The sequence below is a fragment of the Camelina sativa genome, chromosome 8 (assembly GCF_030686135.1).
Source record: "Camelina sativa cultivar CO46 ecotype springtype chromosome 8, ASM3068613v1".
Lineage (NCBI taxonomy): Eukaryota > Viridiplantae > Streptophyta > Magnoliopsida > Brassicales > Brassicaceae > Camelina > Camelina sativa.
In genome coordinates this window covers 28,945,771-28,970,471 of record NC_141887.1, presented here as the reverse complement: position 1 = coordinate 28,970,471, position 24,701 = coordinate 28,945,771, and the positions used below count along the sequence as shown (strand labels likewise).

Below are 24,701 nucleotides of genomic sequence, written 5' to 3'. Positions count from 1 at the left end.
GCTATATAATTTAACCAATTTATGATATATGAACTCTTATTGAAAAAAACAATAAATATATATTAGAGATTATCCTAAATTTTATTTATTTTATCAAAACTTCCCGAATATTTAGGCTCAATTAGCTTACAAAGCACATAGAAACCCTAGATTGAAACCTCCCAAAATCATGAATGAGAGATAATGAAAACGGAAGAGATGAAGGAAGCATCAGAGTCGTCTCCTCATCCTCCTCCTTGTACGTCGTTTGCTTCGTTACCATACGATATCATTCTAAACTGTTTGGCTCGTGTCTCGAGATTCCATTATCCAACCCTATCTCTCGTCTCCAAAGAGTTCCAGTCTCTCCTTGCCTCCCGTGAGCTCTACGCCACACGATTTCGCATCGGAAAAACCGAGAGTTTCCTCTATATCTGCTTAAACCTGACTAAGGACAACCCTAAGCCTAGCTGGTTCAGACTTAACCATATTCCCAAACAAGAGAGATTAATACCCATCCCTTTGTTTCCTCATCAACACCCCAATTCATCAACCGTTGTCTCATCCGGTTCAGATATTTACATAATCGGAGGCTTAGTTTGGGGAGATATAAGCAAGAGAGTGTCCATTTTCGATTGTCGATCTCATCAATGGCGTAGACTCCCCACCAAAATGTGTCTACCACGGGCTTCTGCTGCTGCTCATGTAACTGATGGTATGATCTATGTGACTGGAGGCTCCAAGTACAATAGTAACGAGACTCTGGGAGAGGTTTATGACCCAAAGACCCAAACTTGGGAGCCAGTACTGCTTACAACACCACTAGATCTCACCACTCAAGCGTGTCGAAAAGTCTATGACATGCATGGCGTGAAGATGAATATTTGCTTTGTAGAGATAGACAACTTCATGTGCCAAACCTCGGTATCCAAAGGGAAGCTAAAGTGGCGTCATGATCCAATGAGATCAGATGATTTTGGCTGGACTATAATCAAGGGACTCGAACAACTCTCCTCTAAATATTTTACTAATGTGGAAAAATCCGGCAGAGGAAGAAGAGTGACAGTGTGGTGGAGGTCGGTGGTGGTGTTTCACCGTCAAGATCATGGCTATTGGTGTAAGGAATATAAAACAGAGATTTGGTGTGCGGAGATTTCGTATGAGAGACGTGGTTTACAAGAGCTTTGGGGATCCGTTGAATGGTTGAAAAATGTGTTTACAATTGATGGATGCGACTCTCCTAAGAAGTTTGTTCTGGATTCTGCCATTGTGAGGGGGATGTGAAAGAGTCAGAATCAAAGCAAAGCAAATATTTCGACCGATGGAAGCAAAATAGTATACTAGCAAAAGCAGAGCAAATAAATCAAATCAATCGAGGCCCATTTCTGCAGAGGCCCATAAATATTGAATATTAAAAATTGGTTTCTAATCTATAAAGGCCCATCATGCCTTGAGTATATATATTCCTATGATTGAAAAAAGAGAATCGAAACACAAACAGAACAGAATGACGACGACGGAGGAGATTAGCTTGCGGCGGAAATCATCAGAGTCGTCTCCTCCTCCTCCGACGTCGTTTTCATCGTTACCGTACGACGTAGCACTGAATTTTTTGGCTCGTGTGTCGAGGTTCCATCATCCAGCTCTATCTTTAGTCTCCAAGGGTTTCCGATCTCTCATAGCTTCCCCTGAGTTGGACGCCACACGATCCTCCATCGGAAAAACAGAGGATTGTATCTATCTCTGCTTAAACCTCGATGATCAGAAAAACCCTAACCCTAGCTGTTTCACACTTTCCCCAGTTCCAACACAGCATAAACCAGTACGTATCCCTTCGTTGCCGTATCAACATTCCAAATACTCAACCGTTGTTGCAAAAGGTTCAGAGATTTACGTAATCGGAGGCATACTCAAGGGAAAGAGAAGCAAGAGAGTGTTGGTTCTCGACTGTCGATCTCACCAATGGCGTAAACTTCCCAACATGCGTCTACGTCGAGCTCCTTCAGCCGCTCATGTAGGCGTCGACGGTAAGATCTACGTGATTGGTGGCTCCAGGTTCAAGAGTATCGACAACTGGGGAGAAGTTTATGATCCAGAGACCCAAACTTGGGAGCCTATACTTCCCACAGCACTAGATGATCTCATCGTTCAGAAGAAGCATTTAGTTCCAGGTAGCTTGGTAATGGGTGGAAAGGTTTATCACATGGATGATTTGTTTCAGCTTCACTTGAAGCCTATTTGCTTGGTAGAGATAGACAAGGCCTTGTGTCCAATACTGGTTTCCGAAGTTGGGGATCTATTGTGGCGTGATCCAAACGATGCTGATTCTGGCTGGAGAATGGTTAAGGGAGTTAAGCATGACCAATTGTTCGCTAATCAACCTTATTATGTGGCAAACACTGGCGGAGGAAGAAGACTGCAAGTTTGGTCCAAGTCGGTTGTGGCTTGCCGTAAAGGTCGCAAACGTCGGCGGACTAATGAATTTAAAACCAAGATTTTGTGCACTCAAGTTTCCTTTGAGAGACGAGATTTTGGAGAGCTTCGGGCATTTGTTGAATGGTCTAAAACTGTGTTTACCTTCGACGGATGTGACTCTCCTTCATATTTCGTATTGCATTCTGCTATTGTCACACTTTGATGATCATTGAGATTTTTTATTTACTTTTTGGACTTTGGAGAGAGTTTTAGAACTAGTGGGCGACTTTTTTAAATATATTTTGATTATGATTTTTAAGAGATTTTATTTACTTTGGACTTTGGAGAGAGTTATAATGTTTTTGACATCCATAGTAATATACCCTTAAATCAAGGATAGGGCTCTAAATTAAAAAAAATCAAAGCCTCCGAGAATGAGAAGACTCCTCCGATCCGATGACGGAACTCGTCCTTCTCCGACGTCGTTTTCTTCTTTACCGGACGACGTCGCTCTCAATTGTTTGGCTCGTATCTCAAGATTCCATTATCCAACTCTATCTCTCGTCTCCAAAGGTTTCAGATCTCTCCTCGCTTCCCCTGAACTCGAAGCCACACGTTCCTTCATCGGAAGCCCCGAGAACCACCTCTGCGTCTGCCTAAAGCTGAACAACAATCCTAACCCTTGCTGGTTCACAGTTTCCCCGATTCCCGAACGGAGATTGAAACCCATCCCTTGGTTTCCTCAGCAATAACAGTACCCTCAATCCCCGACCGTTGTCTCAACCGGTTCGGAGATTTACGTTATCGGAGGCTTCGTCAACGGAAAAAGAAGCAGAAGAGTGTTCGTTTTCGATTGTCGATCTCATCAATGGCGTAGAATCCGCAAAATGCACTTACCTCGAGCTGCTGCAGCCGCGGATGTGAATGAAGATAACGGTAAGATCCACGTGATGGGAGGCTGCAGGTCCAAGGAATGTGAGGAGGTTTATGATCCAAAGACCAATACTTGGGAGTCCCCCAAACCACTAGATTTCACCGTTCGGAAGAATATGTTTATTTTTATTGAGGGAAAGGTCTATGGCTTGGATGGTTTGAAGCTTAACTTGAAGACCAATGTTTGCTTACTTGAGATTGAGAGTGTGTTTTGCCTAATCTCGGTTTCTGGTGGGAATCTATTGTGGCGTGAACCAAAGCAACGTTTTGTTAGTGTTGGGGTTAATGGGCTTGAAGAACTCTCCTCTCATCATTTTGTTGCTGTGGCGATATCCGGCGGCGGCAGAGGAGGAGGACGAGTCACAGTTTGGTGGAAGTCGTTGACAGAGTTTTTGGAGTTGCAGGAGGAGGATTCGACCGAGGAATGTGAAACGCATATTTCGTGTGCTGAGATTTTGTTTGAGAGACGTGGTTTGAATGAGCTTTGGGGGTTCGTTCAATGGTCTAAACAAGTGTTCACCGTTGATGGATTTGATCCTACTTCCCTTTTCTTTTTAAACTCTGTTATCGTCACTTATTGTTATTGATCAACAATGGGACTTTTTATTTTACTTTGTTGTGGTAATCTTTTAGTGAACGTTTACTCTTATGATTTTAAGTGATTACTTCATTGTGGTAATCTCCTTAGTTTGGCGTTTGTATTTCTTTGTATTTATCAAATGAGTTTGTTTGGAATCATTCAAGAATGATATACATCAGCAACAGCAATAAGAGATCACTTTCATAACAAAACCAATGGTAAAAATACATACTTTTCGTTGGGTTCGTATCAAAAAACATGACAATCAAAAGGCAGAACCGGTGTTTTTGGATTTCCCAAGCATCATCTCTTTGGCTTCATTAATCTTAGAAGCCAGATAGTGACTGCCTCCAGCGTCCGGGTGGTTTGCAACCATTACTCTCCGGTGAGCTTCCTTCACCTTCTCTGCAACAACACTTTCCCTGTTCCACCACACAAAACTCAGTCAATCCTTTCATCATTTAAAACTCCTAAACGACCAACAGTGACTCAAGAACATAAACTATGGAGTTTGCTTTGATCTGAGCAGTGTTGAATCAATAAGATTTGAGCCCTAATAACTTGCAGAACAACTCTACAAACAGATTTTCGAACTCAACACACAACATCTGATTGGCGATTTCCAATACCTACTGCATATGTTGGATCTATTAACTACAACCACGGTTCTCAAGGGTATCAGCCTTTATTTATGAATCACAGTCAGAGGGACCAGTTCAATTTTGAGTATCAAAACAAAAAAAGATGAAGCAGGTTCAAGAAAGGGACGCACCTAACTCCAAGAATGAGAGCAGCTTCTCGGCGTGTCATAGCACTTTGGAAACCACCTTCATAAAACCTGCGCATTCTAGGCACACGTGGCCTGGCTTTGAAAGCTTGCCAAGCCAATATACCATATCTACCAGCATAAGCAGCTGCAGCTACAGCAGCACCTGCGATCATTGGCGTAGCCTGTGTAGCCACAACAAAAAGGAACACACTTTAGCTTTGGAAATCATAGATTAAGAAACACTCTCAATTGATATCACAGAACCACATATAAGACCCATCTCTGTATCCAATTTTTGTTGTGGCCGAAACAGAACACTAAGACAACAAACGGTTCCTGGTTAAAACCATCATCAAACACATCTAGATTCGAGATTCTTAGGTGTTTTCAACGTCGTTTCAGCTGTAAATTTTACAGTTTAATTCGATTAACAAACGAAAATTCCTGACTAAAAATTTCACGATACTCCTCTAATTGTTCAAAGAGAGAAATATATTAATCCAGCTTAAACGGAAACAAGAACAGACCAAAAAAAAAAAACTCACCATAATTCACGGATTAATAAATCCCAATAAAATCTTAGATTTATCGAGTCTCTCGATCGAATTGGGGAATGGGTTTAGGGTTCTTCGAGGGAGAGAAATAAAAAAAAAAATTAAAAAAAAACTCTGCAGCATTGTTTTAATTTGATTTGTTTTCTTCTGGTTTTTGCGTGGGCAAGAAGTCGGTTTGGTAAGTAGTATATTTCCTTTTTTTTTATAAAAAATAATGTCGGTTCGACAAAAATTGACGGTTCAGCAAAATTGTCGGTTCTGTGAGTCAAAGCCGGTCATTCTTGTAATAAAAGGTCAAAACTCTCTATATCGTCCGGAGTATTACGGTTTTGTTTGGTTTCTTGCTAAGTTCAATATTCTTCTAAGAATATTTGATTTCTCGCCTAGTATATTTCAAAGAATATTTAGAAGGGATATATTCTGAATGATGTTTACGATTACAAGTTATTATTATAAAGCTATTATAAGAACTGATACAAATATTTATTAGGATACTAAGCATATATAAACTACAACCTCAGATTCCAATTAATTAACACTCAAGATTTTTTTCCAATAATATTAAACGAAAGTAGAGAACACAAATTTAAAAGGTAAACCTTATCGTCGAATAATAAAATTTATTGTAGCAAAAATAAATGACTGACGACGCTTACAAGTTACAACTGCACAAATGAATGACCAAATGAAGGGAACACATAACTCTGACAACAATCTCGGACGCATCCTTTAAGTGGGAAAATAATAAATATATTTAATAGATCAAACCCAATATTAAATACCTCAGCTGCCTCCTCCGTTGGTAACCGCAACACCGCCACTCTCCACCTTGGGCGGAGCTGAGAATCTCCGTGGTTTAGGCAATGCAGGTGAAGCCGGATACGACAGCCTTTTCTTAGCAGATCCCTTGTCCGTGAACCCATCGTTTTCCTGTGTGGTACCACCTGATGGGCTTTGCGGCTTGAGCCTGGCTCTAGCTGATTTTGTTGGAACCATGTAGCTTGGGAGAGCCGGTGAGCCAGCAAGGCTTTCGTCGTCTCTAACTGATGAACCAGCTATGCTGTGTCTGCGGTTCCTTTCAGACAGGACCGAGATTGTGCTTTTGGCGTCGTCGTCGTTGTTGGATTTTCTCGATGATTGGTTTAGCCTTGAGGGAGTTGGAGGAGAGAAGAAACCGTTTTTGTTTCTTGGGGTCCCTCTTGCGGATGATGGTGTGTTTGGTTGAGTTGAGCCATTCCGGGTTAAAGATTTTGAAGCTTCGTTGCGGTTAATAGAGCCCTTGACCGAGGCGGCGGCATTGTCGTTGTTGCTGTTTTGTTCTTTCTCTGAACTCTCTAGTGGACGACCAGCCATCCATCTCTCTAACCAGCTCCAACCCCATGTCGGGTTGCTTGGATCCATAAACATCGGGTTTCCAGATTTAGAGTTGTTCTTCCAGTTTTGCTGCAAACATGAACATATATAATCATTACAACATTCAAATGAACCACAGATTCAACTTCGATGTATCATTCGAGAGGTTCAGTATTAGGTAATACCTGATGAGAGTATGCATAAGCCAATGCCCTTTCTCTTCTCATTGTTGCCTCGTACTTGCTTAGCAAATTTGCTTCAACTTTTTCCTTTGATTGAATGCTATCATTCCAGTTATCCCCGTTCTGAGATCAGCGACAGTAAGACACAGAGAAAACTCTTAGCAATACGCAAATCAAACCAAAAATTCATAGAGTATGTAACTGATTAATTGTGTAAGCATCAGTTTTAAATATAATGAATAAAATGCTCAGGAAACTGAACTACGACTATTAACTCTTTCCAAACTAGTACTCGGAAACCATCCTACAAACTATATATATACCAACTGACTGCTAGGTAAAAGAAATCAATTGTTCTTTCTTCTTAGCATTTCTCAGCCAGAACAAAGAAAGAAACTTTTTGAGTAAAAGGAAGAAAACAAAATCAGATGATTGTGAGAGAGACAGACCTTCAAGCCAGCTAACTCTTTGGCATGCTTCTGAAGGAGTTGTTTCTGGCGAGCTTGATTCTCTTCAGACATCCTGATTCTCCTAGCTCGAATCTGTGACTGTACACGAGAGAGAGTCTGCATACATTTTAGAGTATTTGCAGCTTGACGTTTAACAACAGAACCTTCCATCAATAACTTAAGCCTGACCAAACCCCTCATCGCCCGCAGTGCTCTTCTTGCCTAGTATTTCAATATTACACAAGATAAGTTTCTCTACTCAACAAAAGCAGCTTTCTTTGAACACTACCAAGATTCTTGTACAAACACCATATCAAGCAAATTCAAGAATGGGAATACTATACATACCAAATAGCCTCTAAAGATAGTCTGAATCAAGATAGCAGCTGCTTCTTCGTTAGACTTCCCGGCAAATCGAGTAGGTTTAACACGACGAACGACCTCAGGAGCAGATGAAGACGGAGCTACAGGGATATCAGTGGCTGTAACACTCACAACATCTGCCGTAGAAGGAGGGGAAAGATCCCTGTTACGTTCAACAATCACTTCAGCTACTCTCACCTCACGAGGAGGAGGAGGAGGAGGAGAAGAAGATTGACTGGCATTATTCACCGCAGGAGGATTAGAGATCACACCATTTTGGCCCTCAGCCAATTTTTGTTTCGACTTCTGATAACAAAAACATCAAACATGTTAATAAAACACTATTAGCAACATCTAACACATATATAAAAACCAAATTCACAAAAGTTTAGACCTTTGAATCTGGGCTGAAAGCTTTCTTAACACTTGAAAACCATTTAGCTTTTTTCCCCATCTCTCTTGTAATCCCTTCACAGTAGCAAAAACAAAGTTGAATCTACTGATCTTGATATAACAAATAGATCTCGATACCTAAGAGCTAAATTCATCAATTGAACTCACTGAAACGTACCTGTGAGAAGACAGTGACACCAGATCTGGGAGCTCAAAAAGCCTTTGAAGATAAAACCTGAGAGGAGGGAGGAGTCAAAGCAAAAGCTCAACGCGGTTTCTTCGTATCGGGAGAAGACGAAAAGGCTAAAAAAAGAGAGAATCGATGGGAGTGAGTTTTTTTTGGATCTTTGCTGAGGTGCGAAGATATGTTCGTCTCTTCTTCTTCTTCTTCTTCTTCTTCTTCTTTCACATTATCATAATTGCGAATGAAGAAGAGAGAGAAGACAGATGGATTCAAAGCTGTGTTGTGTTGTTGTGTAGAGTATATGTGACGGTGTGTGTGTGTGTGTGTGTTTGTGCGTGAAGCCACTAATTGGGCCGCTTTTGTGGGCCCCTCTTTTGTTTTTTCCTTTCTTTTAAAAAATTACCATCTTCGTCTCTGTTTTTACTCAATTCTTTTACCTTTTTTCCTACAAACTAATCAATTAGCTTATAGAAAAAGGTAATGATGAGTTTTGTTTCCTAAGTTTCCATAAACACTATTTTATAAATTTTTATCCTATAAGATATATTGGTGGATAAGAAAAAAACAAGTAGTAATTGACATGGTATATTGGTGTGTTTTTTTTTTGGGATGTATGGAATTTTCTTAACATATCACATAACGTGTAAACTGAAAAATCTATTGCATCTTTACCTTTTCCTGAAACTGATATATATTTAATGAACTAGTTATGGGATCTGTAACAGTAACCATATCAAAATTTTAATTTTAATTTTTAACTTTATCCGGTAAGATAGGTCCTTTTCTTTTCACCTAATATATAATAAGAAGAAAAAATTGTTGAAATAAAAAGTTTTTATTCGTCTTTCCTTTTTCGATATGGGTTTCTTATTCGTCGTTTTGTGGGGTAAAAACTTAATACGACAACACTCTGTAAATATCTTTTTTAGTATTAAAGATCGTATTTTTTTTAGTCGACAAAATATCAATTATCCAATAAAATTCATCTGCTTAATAATCCGTATAAAGTATTTGTGTTTTAATACACGCTTACATTACTACAACCGACAAAACATGTGAACAAATATATATGTCCATCAGTGTTACAGCCTTTATCATTTTAAATATGCTCTAACAAGCCACCATATACGATACTTAATACTTTCTGGATTTGATAAATCATCACAACTTGTTGATTATTGCACACCAATATCATATTTTATGCTCAGATCCAACCACACTATAGTAAGTAATCTCCAATTGATGAGCAAACAGATTATTCGACTCATAATATCTTAACTTCATATATATTATGAATATGTAAGAATTCACAAACAAACAAACATTAATATACAGTATAATGGGCGAAGTGAAAACTCGTTTCATGCAACACCGTGTAGTTAACTATATACTGTAATTTTCTCAATTGTTGTCGTATTACCATCCAGATCTGTTACTATCACAAAAGCAATTTCCCAATGATTTTAGGTAACTTTTTATTAAATGGCTAAAAGAATGTTGACATACAATGAACTAATTAGATGATTAAAATAACAATACTTAATTAGTTAATTTTGGTCCAGTGGATTAAGTATTATCTGCCTAAATCATTGACTTTTTTTGTAGATAAATCCCAAAGGTTCCTTATCGGTGGCCAGCTTGTTTACCAGTCTTATAAACTTTTGTTATTAAAAAAAAAAGCATTTAAATGTATGTCCTATGATCCTATCACTCCATGTGGCGTCTTCTATATTTCGTTAATAACTTAAGAGCTATTTTCACATATATATAAAAATGTGAGAACTAGCCGTTGGAATTTGATTATTTTAACTAATCATATGATTTATTGTCAGCCAACATATCATAGTCTGCTGTATATATAAGGATATGCTTCTGATAATTTAAAATAATTTTAATAGGTATCTCCGAAGTTGGTTGTTGAATTGGGATATGGACATTCCACCTAATGGTATAATTCAAACATCTTCGTTACGAATGAAACAAAATAATTTATTTATTTGAGCTCTTATGAAACTTTCTCTCCCCGTCGGTCAACTTTGTGTTTCAATTAAACCGGAAAACAAAAAGAAACCAAAAACTGAACCGAAAATCAACAATTTGGCATTATCTGAAAATGTGAAGTGGGGCATGGAAACAAGGTCAGGGCCGTTAGCGATTTAAAGATATTTTTAGCTGAGCCAGAGAGTTTGGTAACGACCCGACACTAAGTTTTGTCGTTTTTGTGACACATAGCAACGGTAGAAGATTCCTTCCTATATTGGCTAACACCTAGAAACGCTGGCTCTCATAAATAACAACCCCATACTTTTCCTACCAGTGAATTTAATTGAATAAACCGTTTATAACTTTATTTATTGATTGGTCCCATATCTGTATATATCTCCTTTCTGAATTTAGTTTTACTACTATTCAACTTTTGTTACTACTTCAGTTCATCTACTTTTTTTACAGCTCACAAATACAATTTATTTTTAAAATGTTAATATTAAAGAAAAAGCATTTCTACAAGAAGAATCAAGGGTGAATAAAAGAATTAGAGCTAAAATATAAGTAAGAGATGCTAAGATTTATGATTATAAACATGCGAAAAAAAAGATATGGTTATAAAGTAGTAATACGGTCAGAAAAAGGTTGCATGAGAGTTATTTTTGGGAAATTTGAGTTGAAACAAGAACTGAGAACAACATTCACGAATTGCAAAGAGAATGGAGAGTTACTGGTTTTGATCGAACTAGAGATACGAGTAATTTATATATGAGATATATTCACCCCAAAATCTAACAAAGAAGCAAACACTATTCTGGCTTTAGCTGAGAGTGTTCATGATAAGCTAGTTCTCTGTTTCCTTCAAGACATCATATAGTTTTTGAAATTGTCCAACCAACTAATCAACCATATGTTGATCTAAGGTAAGAATACATGGCTTCTTACACCATTAGACAGAAGATAATCTGTTCTTAATAATAGCTGCTAGTACTTCTTGATAGGGTTTTACATTGTTTACCTTATTGCTCAATGCTAGGATTATGAATCAGATAGCGAGCGTTGTGTAAGAGGGAAGTAGTCTCCTCGTTTGATGCATCAAGCAAACGCAATTCCTTGATCTCCTCCTGCCATTTCTCAACATGTTCCCTGTGTATCCTGTTTCATATATCATGAATGGTATAAACATCTCATATTGGTACATACACAGCAGTAACATTATAGAGTCTGTTTCAATCTCACATGATCAAGCGTTCTTCGAATTCGTTACTGAGTTCCTTAAACATTGTCTTCCCAGTTTCCAGCAAGTTAGAAACCTACACAACAAGAAGCATCAATTGATGAACATATTGGTAACCATATCAAAGTTCTTCCAAAACTTAAGCAGTCATGGAAATAATCACAGCTTACAGTTTGTGTGAAGCTCTCAATCTTGTCGAGAATCTGAGCAATGTTAAGTTCCATCTCATCAGAAGCAACAAGTTTCGTCTCAGTTTCTTCATTCTCAATGGTATTATCAAGACTGATTCCACCATCTCTCGAATCACCTTTTCCTTCTTCATCCTATCAAAAATTTTCACAGGACAAAATCCAAAAAAATAAGATCCACCACCACAAATCATCATCATCATCACGAGATCAATGACAAATTCAGAAGAAGAAAAAAAAACATACAGATGGCTTCATGCGTTTCCGAAATCCTCCATTCCCTGTGTCTTCGTCCATCTCAGTGTTCATCGTAACTGCAACAATTCGAAATTATGCTCATGAAGTTCGGATTCCGAGTCGAACGCAGAAACGTAATGATTATTAACATCAGGAACAGATTTCGAATTAGGTTTTCTACTGGCTGCGCGATTGAATCTGCTAAACTAAATCACCGCAACAGATTTCGATTCCAAGTCTAAAAACCCATACGATTACAACCCGAACAACCTAGCTTAAGATTCTACAATAAAACGGGAGAAACAGAGAAGAGAACTTACGCGATGAAGATCGAAGAATTGTTCCGTACGAATTTGAGCGACGATGAAGAAGTTTCTAGAGAGAGCGACTGTAGAGAATGAGGAAGAAGAGCCAACTTTGTTAAGTACTCTGAGAAAGTGAGAATCCATTTAAATAAGCGTTATTTCTAATAATGATATTTTAATTGAGCTAATTCATGATAAATCACTAATTACACTTATACAATGCTAATGACGTAGTGACTTAAGAATCAAAGCAACCTGAAGAAGAACTCAAATAGATTCACTATTTGATAATAGAGCCGAGTAATTCCGAACATATGCTGTTTACAAAAACAGACAAACAAAATATTCACCTAATCGTTTTGGATTAGCTCCTAAAAAAAATGTTAAAACTCCGGGACAAAACAAACAATACACCGGAGACTGATGATAAGTTTACACCTTACACTAGCACTAGCTTAACTTTAAGAGTGAGCAACTTCAACTTCGAACTCTGTGTTCACTGTTTTCAAGACTTGTTATAATAATCCCGGGACCTTTTAACGGGAAGCTGAACTGATACATATTCATCTGATGATGATGAAGATGATGATGACGAAGATGGTGACAATACATAATTTGCTTTTGATGAGTTTGGTACGTCGGATTGTGGTTCTTGTTTTATATTAACAGGCCATTGAGGGATGATGTTGCTCTTTCTTGGAGTAGGATTATCATCTTCGGCATCACTCTCGTCACTGATCACAATCGCATCTGCACACAACAGAGTAGACTCGAATAAAACTTTCTTACAAGAGAGATTTTACATTGTAGAGCTTTAACCAAACATACATGAGGCGCATACCTGCTGCAGTGTTATTCACATTATGACCATCAACCACAATAACCTCAGTCTTGAAAGTCACATTATCATCATCCACCACAATAACCTCATTCGTGAGAGTCACATTGTTATGATTATCCACAGCAAGAGCCTCCTCATTCTTGCCAGTCACATTATGATCATCATCCACCACAGTAACCTCATCCGTGAAAGACACATCGTTACATCCTCCTAGACTGGTGTGATTGTTAGCATCAAAGAGCGATTTCAAGAATGAACATTGTGATTCAGCCGCACTAGATCTCTCTTTTAATGCACCATACTTGTCCACCATCATCTTCAGCTTCTCCTCTCCTTTCTCTTTCGCAGTCAAGAGCTCCTGATTCTTAACCCTCATTTCATTGATGAGGGTCTCTTTCTCACTCTCCATTCTCTTCATCTCCTTCTTATACTCCTCCGTCTCACTTCTCTCTTTCTCCAACTCATCGAGCAATCGCTGATTCTTAGCCTCGAGCTCCTTGATCGGGGTTTCAAGATGCAACTTCATCACCTCATTCATCTCATTGACATGCTTGAAATTTTCCTCAAGGATTTTGTAATCATTGAGCAGATTCTCATGATTCTCCTTGAGAATTTCATGTTTTGTCGCCAAAATACCCTCTTGAGCAAATAAATTGCTTATTCCGGCAGTATCCACCGGCGAGATCGTCTTGTTCTTCCCCGATTTTTCCAAACGAGCTGATGATTTCCCACTCATGACTTTTGAGAAACCCTAAAAAAAAAAAAACCCTGGATCAACCAACACATAAAGCGTCAAGCTTTTTTTTTGCTAAATTTACAAAATTTCACAGATTCTGAAGAAACCCTAAAACCCCAATTCGTTCTAAGCTCCACCGAAAGAGAGAGAGAGACAAAAAAAAAATAGGAAAGAAATTTCAAAGGAAGAAATAAATCTTACCCAGATTCGTCAGATGACCCAGTAGGCACTAGGCAGTAGAGAAACAGTTGAACAGCGAAAATGAGAATACCTACTCAAGCCAACCAAAAAAAAAAAAAAGCCAAATCCCTAGAAGCAGAGAAAATGAAGCGGGAATACGGAAGGACAGCATACATATTTAATTCATGATCAAATTAACAATACACTTACTAGGTTTTCACCCGCGGTACACCGCGATACTAAATTATAAATTAGTGTATTTTAAATTTTAAATAATATTTTTAATTTATTTAGTTTTCAAATTCCTAATTAACTAAATTTTATCTAATTAATTTATAATTTTGTTTAGAATATTTTTTATTCTTCTTATATTTTATACAATTTATAACCTAATTACATTAAATTTGTTATTAGCTAGAATATAAATTTTTAAAATATTTAGTTTTGTTTTCTATAATTAAACAGATGTATATGCATATATGGTATGTTAGTGTATATTTTTATGTGTATACATTTTTTTTTGGAATATTAAGAATGTGTTGTAGTATGTGTAATATTTTGTAGTTCATATACTAAATAATTTATAAGTTAATTTTTTAAACTATGATTACAAATCTATAGTATATGAAATAAACTAATAATTTTAGTGTTGGTACTATAGTCCAAACCCGCCATGCTAGACGGATCACACAACATGTTCAAAGATTTTTAATCTGCAAAAACTCATCATACGAAACCTGTGAAAGTAAAATATAGTATGTGAGGCTAAAAGTCACTCTTAATCGAATCACTTTTTTAAAATTTTAAACAACAATACCTCTTCACTCACCTCTTTATATAAAATAAGGAAATAAAATATGTATACATTTACAATTATGTTTGTGACCTTTTAAAACAATTAGTTTCTATAAAAAAATCAAATATAGGTAGAGTTAATTTGTTTATTAAATTAATTATTTAATGCTAATGACAAACCTGTAAATAAGTGCCAACTTGAAGATTTATTTTATAAATGTTTTCAAAAATGTATATATAGATTTGTTTATTGTTAATCTTGTCTTAATCCAAGTTTTTTGTTCCTTCCGTGTCATCATTAAGCATTTAAGCTAACAAGATTAAGCTAGTTTAATGATGGCTTTGGTTTGAATTTCAAAACAACTGAAAAAATCATAAATTCATTAACAGAGTATCTTATAATTAGATTTTATGAAAAATCTACTAATGCTATTTGATGTGAGAAGGGGAACACAGAAGAAAAAGGAAGCACCCTCTACCGCAATAAGAGGGTTATGAATTCTGCTTTCAATATGTCGAGCACACATGGGCCTGTGCTTGTATAAGTTGTATGTAACACGCATGCAAAAAATCCCAAACGGTGAGACAAAACTGTATTACAATTTACAACAACAACAACCGACCCGAGGAACCTAAACCTTAAGATGTCTTAGACATCATGTCTACTCTCTCTCTTTCCTTACAAGCAAAAGCTACGATGACCGGTTTACTTTGATTCCACTATCTGACTATCTTTGTATTCTCACCCTATAAACCGAGGCGATTTCATTCATCGATTCCATAATTTTCACCAAAGTATTTGTCCACAAGACTGTTTGCCATGACTCTCAGCTCTTCGTTTTCATGGAACTGGAACCTTTCCATTGCATCGATGCCGTCTTCTCCTTCCACAAGCTTGGGACCTTCCCCATTTGGTATTCCTCTTAAAACCTAACCACCCAGAAATCAAAACTCATTACGATAGACCATGAGACATCAACATACAGTAGAAGTAAACTCAGGTCTCATTGAGATTTTGAGACCATTTAGTTAGTTGCTTACCAGCTCAATGAACTGAAGACCAAGCCTAGCAGCTTCGATATCAGGAGATCTGACCAGCTCAATAAAACCTGGCAGGCAACCGCCTCTGACAATGGAGACTAAGTGCTCTTGAATTATCCTTGGTTTTGTGTCTCCTCCTTCTGCAGATTCTACACAAACATTTCCCAAGACATAGGCAACTTCTTTCCTTATATCAAACGGTGATGTCGAAAGAAGCCGTAGCAACAATGACATTACTTCAGTAGAATGTATCATTCTCTTGTGTTCAATAGATCCCGCGGCTATATTAGAAAGCACCCATGCCGCTTCCTGCAGAATAGAGTTTAATGATAAGTGCTTCGTATAACTGTAAAAACCCAAGTGGTATGTGATACTTACCTTCTTTAAAACACGGTGCTCGCTTCTTAAGCACTTTGCAAGCACACCAACGATACTTTCTGAAATTTGATTTGCAATATCAGTATCTTGAATAGTATATCTGATTAAGGTAGATAGTGTTTAACGCAGAAAAGATAACAGATACCTTCAGTGTTCTGTTCACGGATAAGAATGGTTAATATAGCTTTGGGATCAACAGCGACAAAGTTTCCTACACTTCGTAGAACCTGAATTCAAAACTTTTGTTTTAGAGATAATCAAGAATGCAGCTTTTGAAATATAACTATCAAGTAGTAAGTATTCTGTTTTTAATCATTCATACTAATATCAAAATAAATTAGATCAATGGGACCTAGAAGCAATGAATTGAATATCATAATCTGTGGTAATATATGGACTAGAATCCTGTTTCTTTTGGACAGTAAGGTTTCTTCGGGAATTACCGGGATAAGAAGTTGTAGACTCTTTGAGGTTGCTAATCTTTCAAGAAGTAGTTGAAGAATGCCTCCCTTCAGGAGCATACTTGTAGCGATATCTGAAAGGGCAGATAGGTACACAATGATCCATGCAATTTCGATGGCAGTTACTTCATCCCTGAATCCAACAGTATAGAAATTTTGATCAAATTATCCACCAAAATTGAATAATAGAATATCAATGGCAAGAAGCAAGACACTACAATACACTAGGAAGTTGTCGAAGAATTGAGATGTAAATTTGCTCACGTTTTCTTTAAGTGTCGAAGAATTGCATCCATTATACCATCGACCTTAACAAGTTGTGCTGCTGCCTTTGGCTCAGGGCCCTATATTAAGGCATGGTGAAAATAGTGTGTAAAAGGGCTTGTAAATTATAACCAATGTGATCAAATGAGCGCCACGTTTTTCCACACCTTAATCAGATTCGACAATGCCCATGCAGCTGTCCTCACTGTTGAACCCTTGTCAGGAAAAATCATACGTGCTAGAGGTAGCAAAGCCCCTTGAGACAAAAGAACATTTCTCAAATCTTCTCCTTCACCCGCAACATTACCGATAGCCCATGCACACTGCTCGGCCACCGGTGCAGAGCTCTTTTCTGAATATAAAATTGGAAGCATATGAAATCTGATCCGACAAAGATGATAAAGAGTAATAACAGACTTGGTTGGCTAGTACAAACCTCCAAGGTGAGCAATAAGCAATGGCAGTGCAGGTAATAGAGCTTTTGTTTCTTCAGGTTTTCCAGCCGCAATGTTTGTGAGACACCAAGCTGACTCAAGTAACTGCAGTTAGACAGAACTCGCAAAAGATTACAAACCAACTTAAATTGTCTTATTTCAATGCAAATGAGTTACTTTAGAATAATCTTACAATATCCAAAATCTAGGCAAATAAATGCAATAACAAAGGGATGGCATTGAAACATATATAAGGCCAAGTAAGAAACCTGTTCGTCGGGAGAGCCAAATGAGAGACACTGCACAAGTAAAGGTATTGCACCAGCGCTGAGGGCAGCTTCAACAGGAGGGAACTCTGATTTTGACAGTAAACGCCTGAGTTCCCGAAGAGCAATCACCCTCTTCTGCATTGCACCTTTTTCCCTGAAAATTAAACAAGAATATGTTAAGTAGATCAATTCCTAACAATACCAAAAACAGTGAAAAAAAAGAAGAGAATTACAGACTATATCAATTCCTAAAGCTGACAGATTCACTTACTGATATTGAACAGCAGACTTGAGCTCTTCCACGGCTTTACTAGCTTGAGCCTCCAATATTGGCTGCTCTTCATCAATCATCATCTCATTCTCAACACAAGCATCCTCAACATCGCCATTAGTACCCACCCTACAAAGCCGCTTTGCCCTAACCAGTAATTCCCTTCTTTCCTTGGCAACCGTAACAGCTTGTTGCCGTCTTCTTTGTCCCGCAACATTCCCAACTACACACCGCCAGTTCCAGAAATACAATCAAATCAATGTCACCAATTGAAAAGTCCAATCCTTCTAACAAGTTTATAACAGATAAGTAAAAAAGCTCTACTGTCCTAAACTACCCAGTATACATGAAAACCAATACTGTATCTAAATTTCTTGTTACCCTAATCACCAACTAACCTAATTTTATTGGGAAGCAAACAAGAAACAATCTTTTTCATCAGTAAAACTAACACTACTATACTCAGGTGCCAAATTAAACTCAAGGGTTTACGGTAAAACCCAGAACGAAAATTACCTGAAGACTTTATTGGGTCTCTTCGATTAGACGCGGTGCCATCATCTGCCATTGGAGAAGCTACAGCCACTGCAAGTTTCTTCGAGAGTAGGGTTTGATTCAGTTATTTCACCGGAGCAATTTTATTCGATTTACTAATTTCGCCGAAAAAGAGTTGGATAATTTGGATCCGTTCCCCCGCGCCTGCCCCGCCCAGCTTAAAACAAAAAAAAAAAACACGAAAATTTCGCCGACTCGTATTTATTTTATAATTTCAAATTAGTCCCTAATATTTTCAAGTATACAATGAAAAACCACATAACTTTATTATCGATCTCGAAAGCTATATAATAGATCCAACGATCGCGGTTTCACGTAATGTTTGATGTGGCAATTCCTCATTAGTCGATTACGTACACCGCAATCTAATGTGATGCATGTGAATACCACTCGTTCTTCAGTATACACGTGTCACGCATCCACATGAGTCTCTTCCCCAAACATGTTGATCTCACCATCTGGCCTTTCTCTTCACCCACTTTCTTGTCACTTTCTCAGTTCATTTTCTCGAGAAAATAAAAAACTAAGAAGAAGAAGACGAAGACGAAACCTGAAGGCCAAAGTCGAAATTCTCTCGATTAACAAAAAAAATTCATTTGGATCTATCGTCGATGGATCTCATACCTCAGCAGCTCAAGGCCGTAACTCTAACACACGTCCGGTACCGTCCGGGAGATCAGCTCGGACATTTCCTAGCCTGGATCTCTCTCGTTCCTGTATTCATCAGCCTCGGCGGATTCGTTTCTCATTTCCTATTCCGGCGTGAGCTTCAAGGGATCTTCTTCGGTATAGGTCTCGTGATCTCTCAATTCATCAACGAGTTTATCAAAACATCCGTGGAACAAGCTCGTCCCGAGACATGTACGTTACTCGAAGCTTGCGATTCGCACGGATGGCCATCGAGCCACTCGCAATTCATGTTCTTCTTCGCCACGTATTTCAGTTTGATGGGATGTAAAGGAATTGGGTTCTGGTTTGGGTTAAGAAGCAGATGGATTATGAATCTTCTCCATTGGTCTCTAGCTGTCGTTACGATGTATTCTAGGGTTTATTTAGGTTACCATACGGTGGCTCAGGTTTTCGCAGGTGCGACGCTTGGGGGTGTTGTTGGTGCGGGTTGGTTCTGGTTTGTGAATTCTGTTTTGTATCCGTTTTTTCCGGTGATTGAGGAGAGTGTATTGGGGAGATGGCTCTATGTTAAGGATACTTCACATATCCCTGATGTGTTGAAGTTTGAATATGACAATGCAAGAGCTGCTAGGAAGGATTTGGATTCTGCTAAGTCTGATTAATTTGCCTTAATTTGATTTTTGGTAAGTCGAAATTGCTTTCATTGATTTGGATCTGATTATGTCTTTAGGATAAGCATGTGGGAATCAACTTTTGCTTTTGTTCTTTTTAGCTCAAGAATATAATGTAGTGAGCTCTTTCCACTGCAGTATTTAAAACTCTAAAGTTAGTAGAGAAATGTGGATCTGATTCTTCATTGATTTCTAAACTGTTTTTAGTTGTCTTAATGCAAATTAAGTAATGTTCTTTCGTATATATTGTATTTGTAGTTTTTTTTTTTTTTTTTTGTCATGGTATTGATTATTAACTTAATCTAGATTGATAAAAGGACATCTTGATACTGGTTTGTCTTGTTTGCTATAGGAGTAAGGTTGTCAGTAATCACAGTTATGTAGGTAGACCACTGTAGCATTAGAATATACATGAAGAAGACTGTGTTTGAGTCATTCTTCTTGGGAGTTCATTAGCTTTTCTGCTCATCCTTTTTTAACATTTAATCCATTTTTTTGCATTGTGTAACGACGCAAACAAATGCAGTTCTATTTTTTTAGTGTCTTGTCTTCAGTTTTACCGTAAGCACATCTCATTTGCTTCATTCCTTGCAGGTCGAGAACTTGGGAAAGCTTTGTTTAGCGGCCTTGTTATCCTTTTTTATAATTATATATTATCAGGAATCACAATGAGGTGGGAGGGAGATTACATTTATACCTACCACTGTCTAAGACTTTGATGACATTGGTTAGATTAGCAGCTCATCATCTGAACATCTCACATAAAAGAGGAACCTTCACACTTATTAAGTGATCTTTGTATCTTTTTTTTTTTTTTTTTCCATTTCTTTCTTTGCGCATTCAGTTGACTATTGAAAGAATCAGTTTCATAAAAGAAAAATACACGCGTTTCCAGCATTATTACTTTCCGCTCGCATCATCCGAACCTTCAAATTGACTCCAGCCGCTTACCTCATGTTCGATTCCAAAAATGTTAACAACGTTTGTCTCGGACACTTTTGGTGTGACAAGCATTGAGGTAACTTTTAAGTTTTGTAAATTCGTCCGTCACCCTCACCGCTACGAATCGATTTTGCTGCGCATGATAGAGCACCCGACCTAATCTTAAGATTTTATTTTAAGAACCTCTTAATTAAAAACACCATTGGAGGCAGGTGCTCTAATTTAATCCCTAAAACAGTCAAGGGTTGTCGCCTCTGGCTCGTCTCAACCTCTCCACACACATGGTGGAATCCGCCGACGAGGTAATCGTCTTATGGCTTTTCTTCTTATTCAGTCTTATAACCCTTGTTTCTCAATTTGTGGTTTCTTTCTTCACAAGTATATTCATGAAATATACTGTTAGTAGGGTTTCTGATTATATATTTTGTACTTTTAGGGAATGCATAAATTGTTGCCAAAAGTCAGGTAAATTGAATCGATATTTGTCTTCTTTTTTCTCTTCTTCTTGTATATGTAAAAGTAAGATGCATTCTGTGTATACTACGTTCTTGTCACGTTCGTTGATATACTATATTGGTATTATCGAATAATTTCAGTGACTATGGGAGGGTTACTGTTTCGGGATATGACATTAGGCTGACTCCTCGTGCTGATGTCGAGAGGGCGTTGAGAGAACATTTCACTTCATGTGGAGAGATCACGGATGTATGTGTTCTCAGGATGTATTTTTTTTGTGGCTTTTCTTCTTCTTCTTCCTCCAATTTTATTCCAGAGTTAAAATGATCTAACTAAACAAAACAAACTTGTTACATGAACATGATACAGAAAGGGTTATATATATTTTCTGGGAGAAGGCGCAGCCGATAAGGCCATGCAACTTAATGGAAGTGATGTGGGAGGATGGAATGTCTCTGTTGAGCCTTTACCGTTTCCCAAAAATGCAAACGAGTAATCCGATCCACTGCTATTTTTTAATTAAGATTTTTCTATCTTTAATATGCATTTGAATTGATTCATATATCTTGTGCAAAATCCTATTATTGCAGTCAGGTTGTGCTAAGAGTTGAAGGATATGACACTTCCCTGAGTAAGATTGATATCCAGAGCGCGTTGAGTAACCTTATCTCTTCATATGGACAAGATCCGTAACCTCTTTGTTCGCGAGGGGTTTGTTTGTGGCTTGGCTTCTTCCTCCCATTTTTCCTAACTCTCAAGTTATATCAGTCTCTCTCTCTCTCTCTCTCTCTAACTAAAGACTTATGTCTTTTGTTGATCTTTTTACAGGAGGTGCTATGCACAGGCTAATATTGAAGGAAAAGACATTGCTGATAAGGTGCTTGAACTTAATGGGAGCGTCATGGGAGGACGCAAATTATCTGTTCAGGTGCTTTGTAGACCGAGAATAAACACTACCCACATGCGCCGCCACTACCAGTGGCCACTACCTGGTCTCCCACCGTGTACTAGTACTACACAAAATTTATTACCGGTTCTCGGTTCTTTCTTGATAACAAAGTAATAAAACTTCTGTGGTTTATTTTAGATCCCGACAGCTCTACCAGTGATGCATCCATTCTAGAAATCAGGTTAATAGATTGATTAATATGGTTCTTCCAAAACCTTTTCCCGTCTTTTAAATTTCTGTGCTTTTTCTTTTGGTATTAATTCAGGAGTGAAAGCTCCAAGACTCCAGATAAACCTGTTGAGAAGAAAAGGAAGTTAAGTAAGGAAGAGGCTACAGCTACATTAAAGAGTAAGACAATTCCTACTTTAGTTGAGAAGCAAACACCTGATCTAGCTGGGCTCGTTGTTTACGATATATGCATGGGCCACGGCAAGAAAGCTGATCCTGGAAAATGGGTATGTGCGCATTTATTTAGGCCTTAAAATTTCAAGACAATGATATCATCACATGATTACTACAATGTCATATAGATTATTGAACAAGGTGGCAGTGTGGTAAATAATGTGGGGTAGTTATAGAATTGGTGGTGGATAAGAAGCAAAACAAAACTAATGCTTTATTGAGACCTAAGCGCACCAAAGAATCATTATGGATAGGAACTGAAGAAACAAGATATTTGAGAGCACCAAAACTATTTAAGTTTGTAACTTGCAAAATACTTGTTGAAGCTCATTCTGTCGTCTCTGAGTGCAGGTTACTGTCCACTATACTGCAAAGCTTCATGAAAATGGGAGGATTTACTATTCCACCTGTGGAGGGTATCCTCATAAGTTTCGTGTAGGTTGGTATTATAACGATATTCGAAAGTAAGAGGCTGTAATAGTAGTCTGTGACTGTTACTTGGATGCTCATATATGTGCTTTTCGTTGTTAATTACACGCAGGTCTTGGACATGTCTTTCCGGGATTGGATTATGGCATTCTTGGTAACCTTATTGATTTCTTACTGGTTTCTCTTCACTATGCTCAAAATGTGTTATCATCATGTTGTTTTGATCTATATTTTTTGTAAATTTTGAAGGCATGCGTGTTGGTGGCAAAAGAAAGCTTACAATCCCTCCAGCATTGGGGTAAGTAAAGCGGCGCCTTTGCAGATCATTTTGATTTATCTTTGTTGTGATGTTTTTATTCAACCTTTTTAATGAGATCATGATAATATTTTGTGTGGCTCACAGACATGGTGTGGAACGTTTTCGTGACACTATTACTCCTGAAGCCTGGCTGGTGTTTGAAGTTGAACTTCTTAGTTTAAAATAAATAAATAAATAAAACTTCCTTTGAATTAATACATGCATAATTAAGTTTTGTTTGGTGTGTTCTAGCTTTTATTGTTTTCGACCGGCCTTTTGTGTACCCTAGCAAATTGTTATCTTGACTTTTACTACTCATACTCACATTCCAAAGCAGCATCTTTAAGCGGCAATCCGTATTTTAAGAAATTAGTCTATAAATTACGTTAAGATAAATTAATTATGGGGCTCCCAACTTTTGCCGTTGCTGTTTCTGTTGTTCACAATTTGTCCCATGCTGTGCCGTTTGATCGAGAGCGCCTTTATCACGCTCAGATTATTTCACGGTTAGATTGAAATCAATCCACAAGTCAATTGATATGTCTACATTACATATATTCACAAAGGGCAACAATACTCCTTCGGTCATTGGAATGGTTACAGATTTAACACACACTAACACTCTAACAGTGACGCATTCTTATTTCTTATCCCAATTTAAATTTGAAGGCACATGCAGAGAATTTTTCTCTCTAAGTACAAACACGAAAAGAAAAGAAAAAAGACGCCTCACATGCTCAATGAGCATGGAAGTTATGATAAAATTAATACTTACAGCGGATTTGAAGTCAGGGTTTGACAAGTTTACTGTGAGGTTTCTCATCAACAATTAACTATCTGCCTTCTTCCATAAATAGAGACCATGGAATTTAATGTGGTTATCTCTGGTGAAAACCCTCTTTCGTTGAGCTCAGAGAATGCACGTTCAGCCTCTGGCAAAATATCACACTCGCTACAAACCAAGACAAAGGTTTTCAGAAGCACAGCTCGAGGCTCGATAGCTCCAGACTACACTTCTTATGCTAGAGAATGCATCAGACCTATCTCCATGAGAGCATGCTGTATATGACATGCTCGATCGATCAAAGTGCTATTTCCGGTTCTCCATCACCCACCACCCGATTGACTTCCACCATCTGGATGGTGATCCACGTATTGATCTGCGGAGATTGTAACAGTTCTTTTGAGTATCCAAACTTGAGGCAGAAAAGGAATATTGAACATGTTTTAACAATTCTTTTGATGAACAATATATCAAATAGAAAACAATCTACAGTGAGCAATGCTATATACGACAACTTCTATTATGAAATGCATCTTTCAGTAATATAGCTTAAGGACGAATGGGTATGGTACACATTTCTAAACATAAAAGCCGATAAATGCTCATGCAAATAGTGTTGTCAAAGAATCATGCAAATAGTCGGTTCCGGTTAAAACCGGATTTGGTCAGCACCTACTCTACTCGAAAGGAGGACCATCAACTAATGTTAAAATTGATTTTTGATTAACAGTAGAATGCAGATCATGAGATCAAGCAAGCTGTTGCTGCATATAAGTGTAAGTAGATTAGTTGATTGCATCAAGTGGTT

At 37.8% G+C, this 24,701-nt stretch overlaps 9 protein-coding genes and 1 pseudogene across 11 annotated transcripts; 5 read left to right on the top strand and 5 right to left on the bottom strand.

The window, feature by feature from the left end:
* The first annotated feature begins 183 nt into the window (after positions 1–183).
* LOC104709970 (putative F-box/kelch-repeat protein At5g02980) lies at positions 184–1,263 on the top strand. Its single transcript, XM_010426501.2, has one exon. The coding sequence runs from the start codon at positions 184–186 to the stop codon at positions 1,261–1,263; it is 1,080 nt and encodes a 359-aa protein (XP_010424803.2).
* A 199-nt stretch (positions 1,264–1,462) lies between these two features.
* LOC104709969 (putative F-box/kelch-repeat protein At5g03000 pseudogene) lies at positions 1,463–2,617 on the top strand (annotated as a pseudogene).
* A 160-nt stretch (positions 2,618–2,777) lies between these two features.
* On the top strand, positions 2,778–4,065 carry LOC104708841 (F-box/kelch-repeat protein At5g03020). Its single transcript, XM_010425483.3, is given in 1 exon segment — positions 2,778–4,065. A coding segment is annotated over 1 exon segment (1,086 nt). The 5' UTR covers positions 2,778–2,828; the 3' UTR covers positions 3,915–4,065.
* LOC104708840 (mitochondrial import inner membrane translocase subunit TIM14-3) lies at positions 4,016–5,402 on the bottom strand. The gene is made up of 3 exons (XM_010425481.3): positions 5,222–5,402; positions 4,680–4,858; positions 4,016–4,329 (listed from the first exon to the last, which is right to left on the bottom strand). Exons 1-3 carry the CDS (start codon positions 5,222–5,224, stop codon positions 4,173–4,175), a joined length of 339 nt encoding a protein of 112 aa, XP_010423783.2. The 5' UTR covers positions 5,225–5,402; the 3' UTR covers positions 4,016–4,172.
* A 413-nt stretch (positions 5,403–5,815) lies between these two features.
* On the bottom strand, positions 5,816–8,487 carry LOC104708839 (protein IQ-DOMAIN 2). The gene is made up of 6 exons (XM_010425480.3): positions 8,149–8,487; positions 7,972–8,045; positions 7,563–7,883; positions 7,215–7,436; positions 6,769–6,888; positions 5,816–6,673 (listed from the first exon to the last, which is right to left on the bottom strand). The coding sequence occupies exons 2-6, from the start codon at positions 8,029–8,031 to the stop codon at positions 6,014–6,016; spliced, it is 1,383 nt and encodes a 460-aa protein (XP_010423782.1). The 5' UTR covers positions 8,032–8,045; positions 8,149–8,487; the 3' UTR covers positions 5,816–6,013.
* A 2,445-nt stretch (positions 8,488–10,932) lies between these two features.
* LOC104708838 (uncharacterized) lies at positions 10,933–12,306 on the bottom strand. The gene is made up of 5 exons (XM_010425479.3): positions 12,123–12,306; positions 11,812–11,879; positions 11,548–11,700; positions 11,380–11,453; positions 10,933–11,295 (listed from the first exon to the last, which is right to left on the bottom strand). Exons 2-5 carry the CDS (start codon positions 11,872–11,874, stop codon positions 11,160–11,162), a joined length of 426 nt encoding a protein of 141 aa, XP_010423781.1. The 5' UTR covers positions 11,875–11,879; positions 12,123–12,306; the 3' UTR covers positions 10,933–11,159.
* A 59-nt stretch (positions 12,307–12,365) lies between these two features.
* On the bottom strand, positions 12,366–14,055 carry LOC104708836 (uncharacterized). Its single transcript, XM_010425478.3, has 3 exons — positions 13,886–14,055; positions 12,949–13,699; positions 12,366–12,857 (listed from the first exon to the last, which is right to left on the bottom strand). The coding sequence occupies exons 2-3, from the start codon at positions 13,682–13,684 to the stop codon at positions 12,613–12,615; spliced, it is 981 nt and encodes a 326-aa protein (XP_010423780.2). The 5' UTR covers positions 13,685–13,699; positions 13,886–14,055; the 3' UTR covers positions 12,366–12,612.
* Positions 14,056–15,118: 1,063 nt separating this feature from the next.
* Positions 15,119–18,882, bottom strand: LOC104708835 (importin subunit alpha-9). The gene is made up of 11 exons (XM_010425477.3): positions 18,294–18,882; positions 17,778–18,000; positions 17,507–17,660; positions 17,240–17,342; positions 16,971–17,155; positions 16,804–16,883; positions 16,522–16,672; positions 16,224–16,305; positions 16,079–16,137; positions 15,701–16,009; positions 15,119–15,589 (listed from the first exon to the last, which is right to left on the bottom strand). Exons 1-11 carry the CDS (start codon positions 18,343–18,345, stop codon positions 15,425–15,427), a joined length of 1,563 nt encoding a protein of 520 aa, XP_010423779.2. The 5' UTR covers positions 18,346–18,882; the 3' UTR covers positions 15,119–15,424.
* Positions 18,883–18,943: 61 nt separating this feature from the next.
* Positions 18,944–20,530, top strand: LOC104708834 (lipid phosphate phosphatase gamma). The gene is made up of 2 exons (XM_010425476.3): positions 18,944–19,645; positions 20,228–20,530. Exon 1 carries the CDS (start codon positions 18,944–18,946, stop codon positions 19,622–19,624), a length of 681 nt encoding a protein of 226 aa, XP_010423778.1. The 3' UTR covers positions 19,625–19,645; positions 20,228–20,530.
* On the top strand, positions 20,516–23,478 carry LOC104708833 (peptidyl-prolyl cis-trans isomerase FKBP15-3-like). Of its 3 annotated transcripts, XM_087460907.1 has the most exons (13): positions 20,516–20,651; positions 20,788–20,877; positions 21,012–21,040; positions 21,172–21,280; positions 21,401–21,523; positions 21,622–21,742; positions 21,860–22,041; positions 22,119–22,161; positions 22,246–22,435; positions 22,734–22,821; positions 22,924–22,965; positions 23,061–23,109; positions 23,215–23,478. In XM_087460907.1, the coding sequence occupies exons 6-13, from the start codon at positions 21,708–21,710 to the stop codon at positions 23,294–23,296; spliced, it is 711 nt and encodes a 236-aa protein (XP_087317033.1). In that variant the 5' UTR covers positions 20,516–20,651; positions 20,788–20,877; positions 21,012–21,040; positions 21,172–21,280; positions 21,401–21,523; positions 21,622–21,707; the 3' UTR covers positions 23,297–23,478. The 3 variants fall into 3 exon arrangements, with proteins under 3 accessions (XP_087317033.1, XP_087317034.1, XP_087317035.1); XM_087460908.1 differs by lacking the exon at positions 21,012–21,040; XM_087460909.1 differs by lacking the exons at positions 20,516–20,651; positions 20,788–20,877; positions 21,012–21,040; positions 21,172–21,280; positions 21,401–21,523 and having other exon boundaries at positions 21,657–21,789.
* The last annotated feature ends 1,223 nt before the right edge of the window (positions 23,479–24,701 follow it).

Bases quoted from the DNA above. Each gene is read 5' to 3' on its own strand.
- LOC104708834 (XM_010425476.3), top strand. From the start codon at position 18,944: ATGGATCTCATACCTCAGCAGCTCAAGGCCGTAACTCTAACACACGTC.
- LOC104708833 (XM_087460908.1), top strand. From the start codon at position 21,708: ATGGACAAGATCCGTAACCTCTTTGTTCGCGAGGG. The intron at 22,042-22,118 runs GTACTACACAAA...GGTTTATTTTAG, and splicing joins TGGTCTCCCACCGTGTACTA to ATCCCGACAGCTCTACCAGT. The intron at 22,966-23,060 runs GTAACCTTATTG...TAAATTTTGAAG, and splicing joins ATTGGATTATGGCATTCTTG to GCATGCGTGTTGGTGGCAAA.
- LOC104708839 (XM_010425480.3), bottom strand. From the start codon at position 8,031: ATGGGGAAAAAAGCTAAATGGTTTTCAAGTGTTAAGAAAGCTTTCAGC. The intron at 7,884-7,971 runs GTCTAAACTTTT...TTTTGTTATCAG, and splicing joins CTTTCAGCCCAGATTCAAAG to AAGTCGAAACAAAAATTGGC. The intron at 6,889-7,214 runs GTCTGTCTCTCT...CGCTGATCTCAG, and splicing joins AAGAGTTAGCTGGCTTGAAG to AACGGGGATAACTGGAATGA.
- LOC104708836 (XM_010425478.3), bottom strand. From the start codon at position 13,684: ATGAGTGGGAAATCATCAGCTCGTTTGGAAAAATCGGGGAAGAACAAG. The intron at 12,858-12,948 runs GTATGCGCCTCA...TGTTGTGTGCAG, and splicing joins TGTGAATAACACTGCAGCAG to ATGCGATTGTGATCAGTGAC.
- LOC104708835 (XM_010425477.3), bottom strand. From the start codon at position 18,345: ATGGCAGATGATGGCACCGCGTCTAATCGAAGAGACCCAATAAAGTCT. The intron at 16,884-16,970 runs GTGTGGAAAAAC...GCCTTAATATAG, and splicing joins CATTGTCGAATCTGATTAAG to GGCCCTGAGCCAAAGGCAGC. The intron at 16,306-16,521 runs GTAATTCCCGAA...TTTTGAATTCAG, and splicing joins GTCTACAACTTCTTATCCCG to GTTCTACGAAGTGTAGGAAA.
- LOC104708838 (XM_010425479.3), bottom strand. From the start codon at position 11,874: ATGAACACTGAGATGGACGAAGACACAGGGAATGGAGGATTTCGGAAA. The intron at 11,701-11,811 runs GTATGTTTTTTT...AATTTTTGATAG, and splicing joins GGAAACGCATGAAGCCATCT to GATGAAGAAGGAAAAGGTGA. The intron at 11,454-11,547 runs GTAAGCTGTGAT...CTTGTTGTGTAG, and splicing joins TTGAGAGCTTCACACAAACT to GTTTCTAACTTGCTGGAAAC.
- LOC104708840 (XM_010425481.3), bottom strand. The intron at 4,330-4,679 runs GTGCGTCCCTTT...GTGGTGGAACAG, and splicing joins GCTCTCATTCTTGGAGTTAG to GGAAAGTGTTGTTGCAGAGA.
- LOC104709970 (XM_010426501.2), top strand. From the start codon at position 184: ATGAAAACGGAAGAGATGAAGGAAGCATCAGAGTCGTCTCCTCATCCT.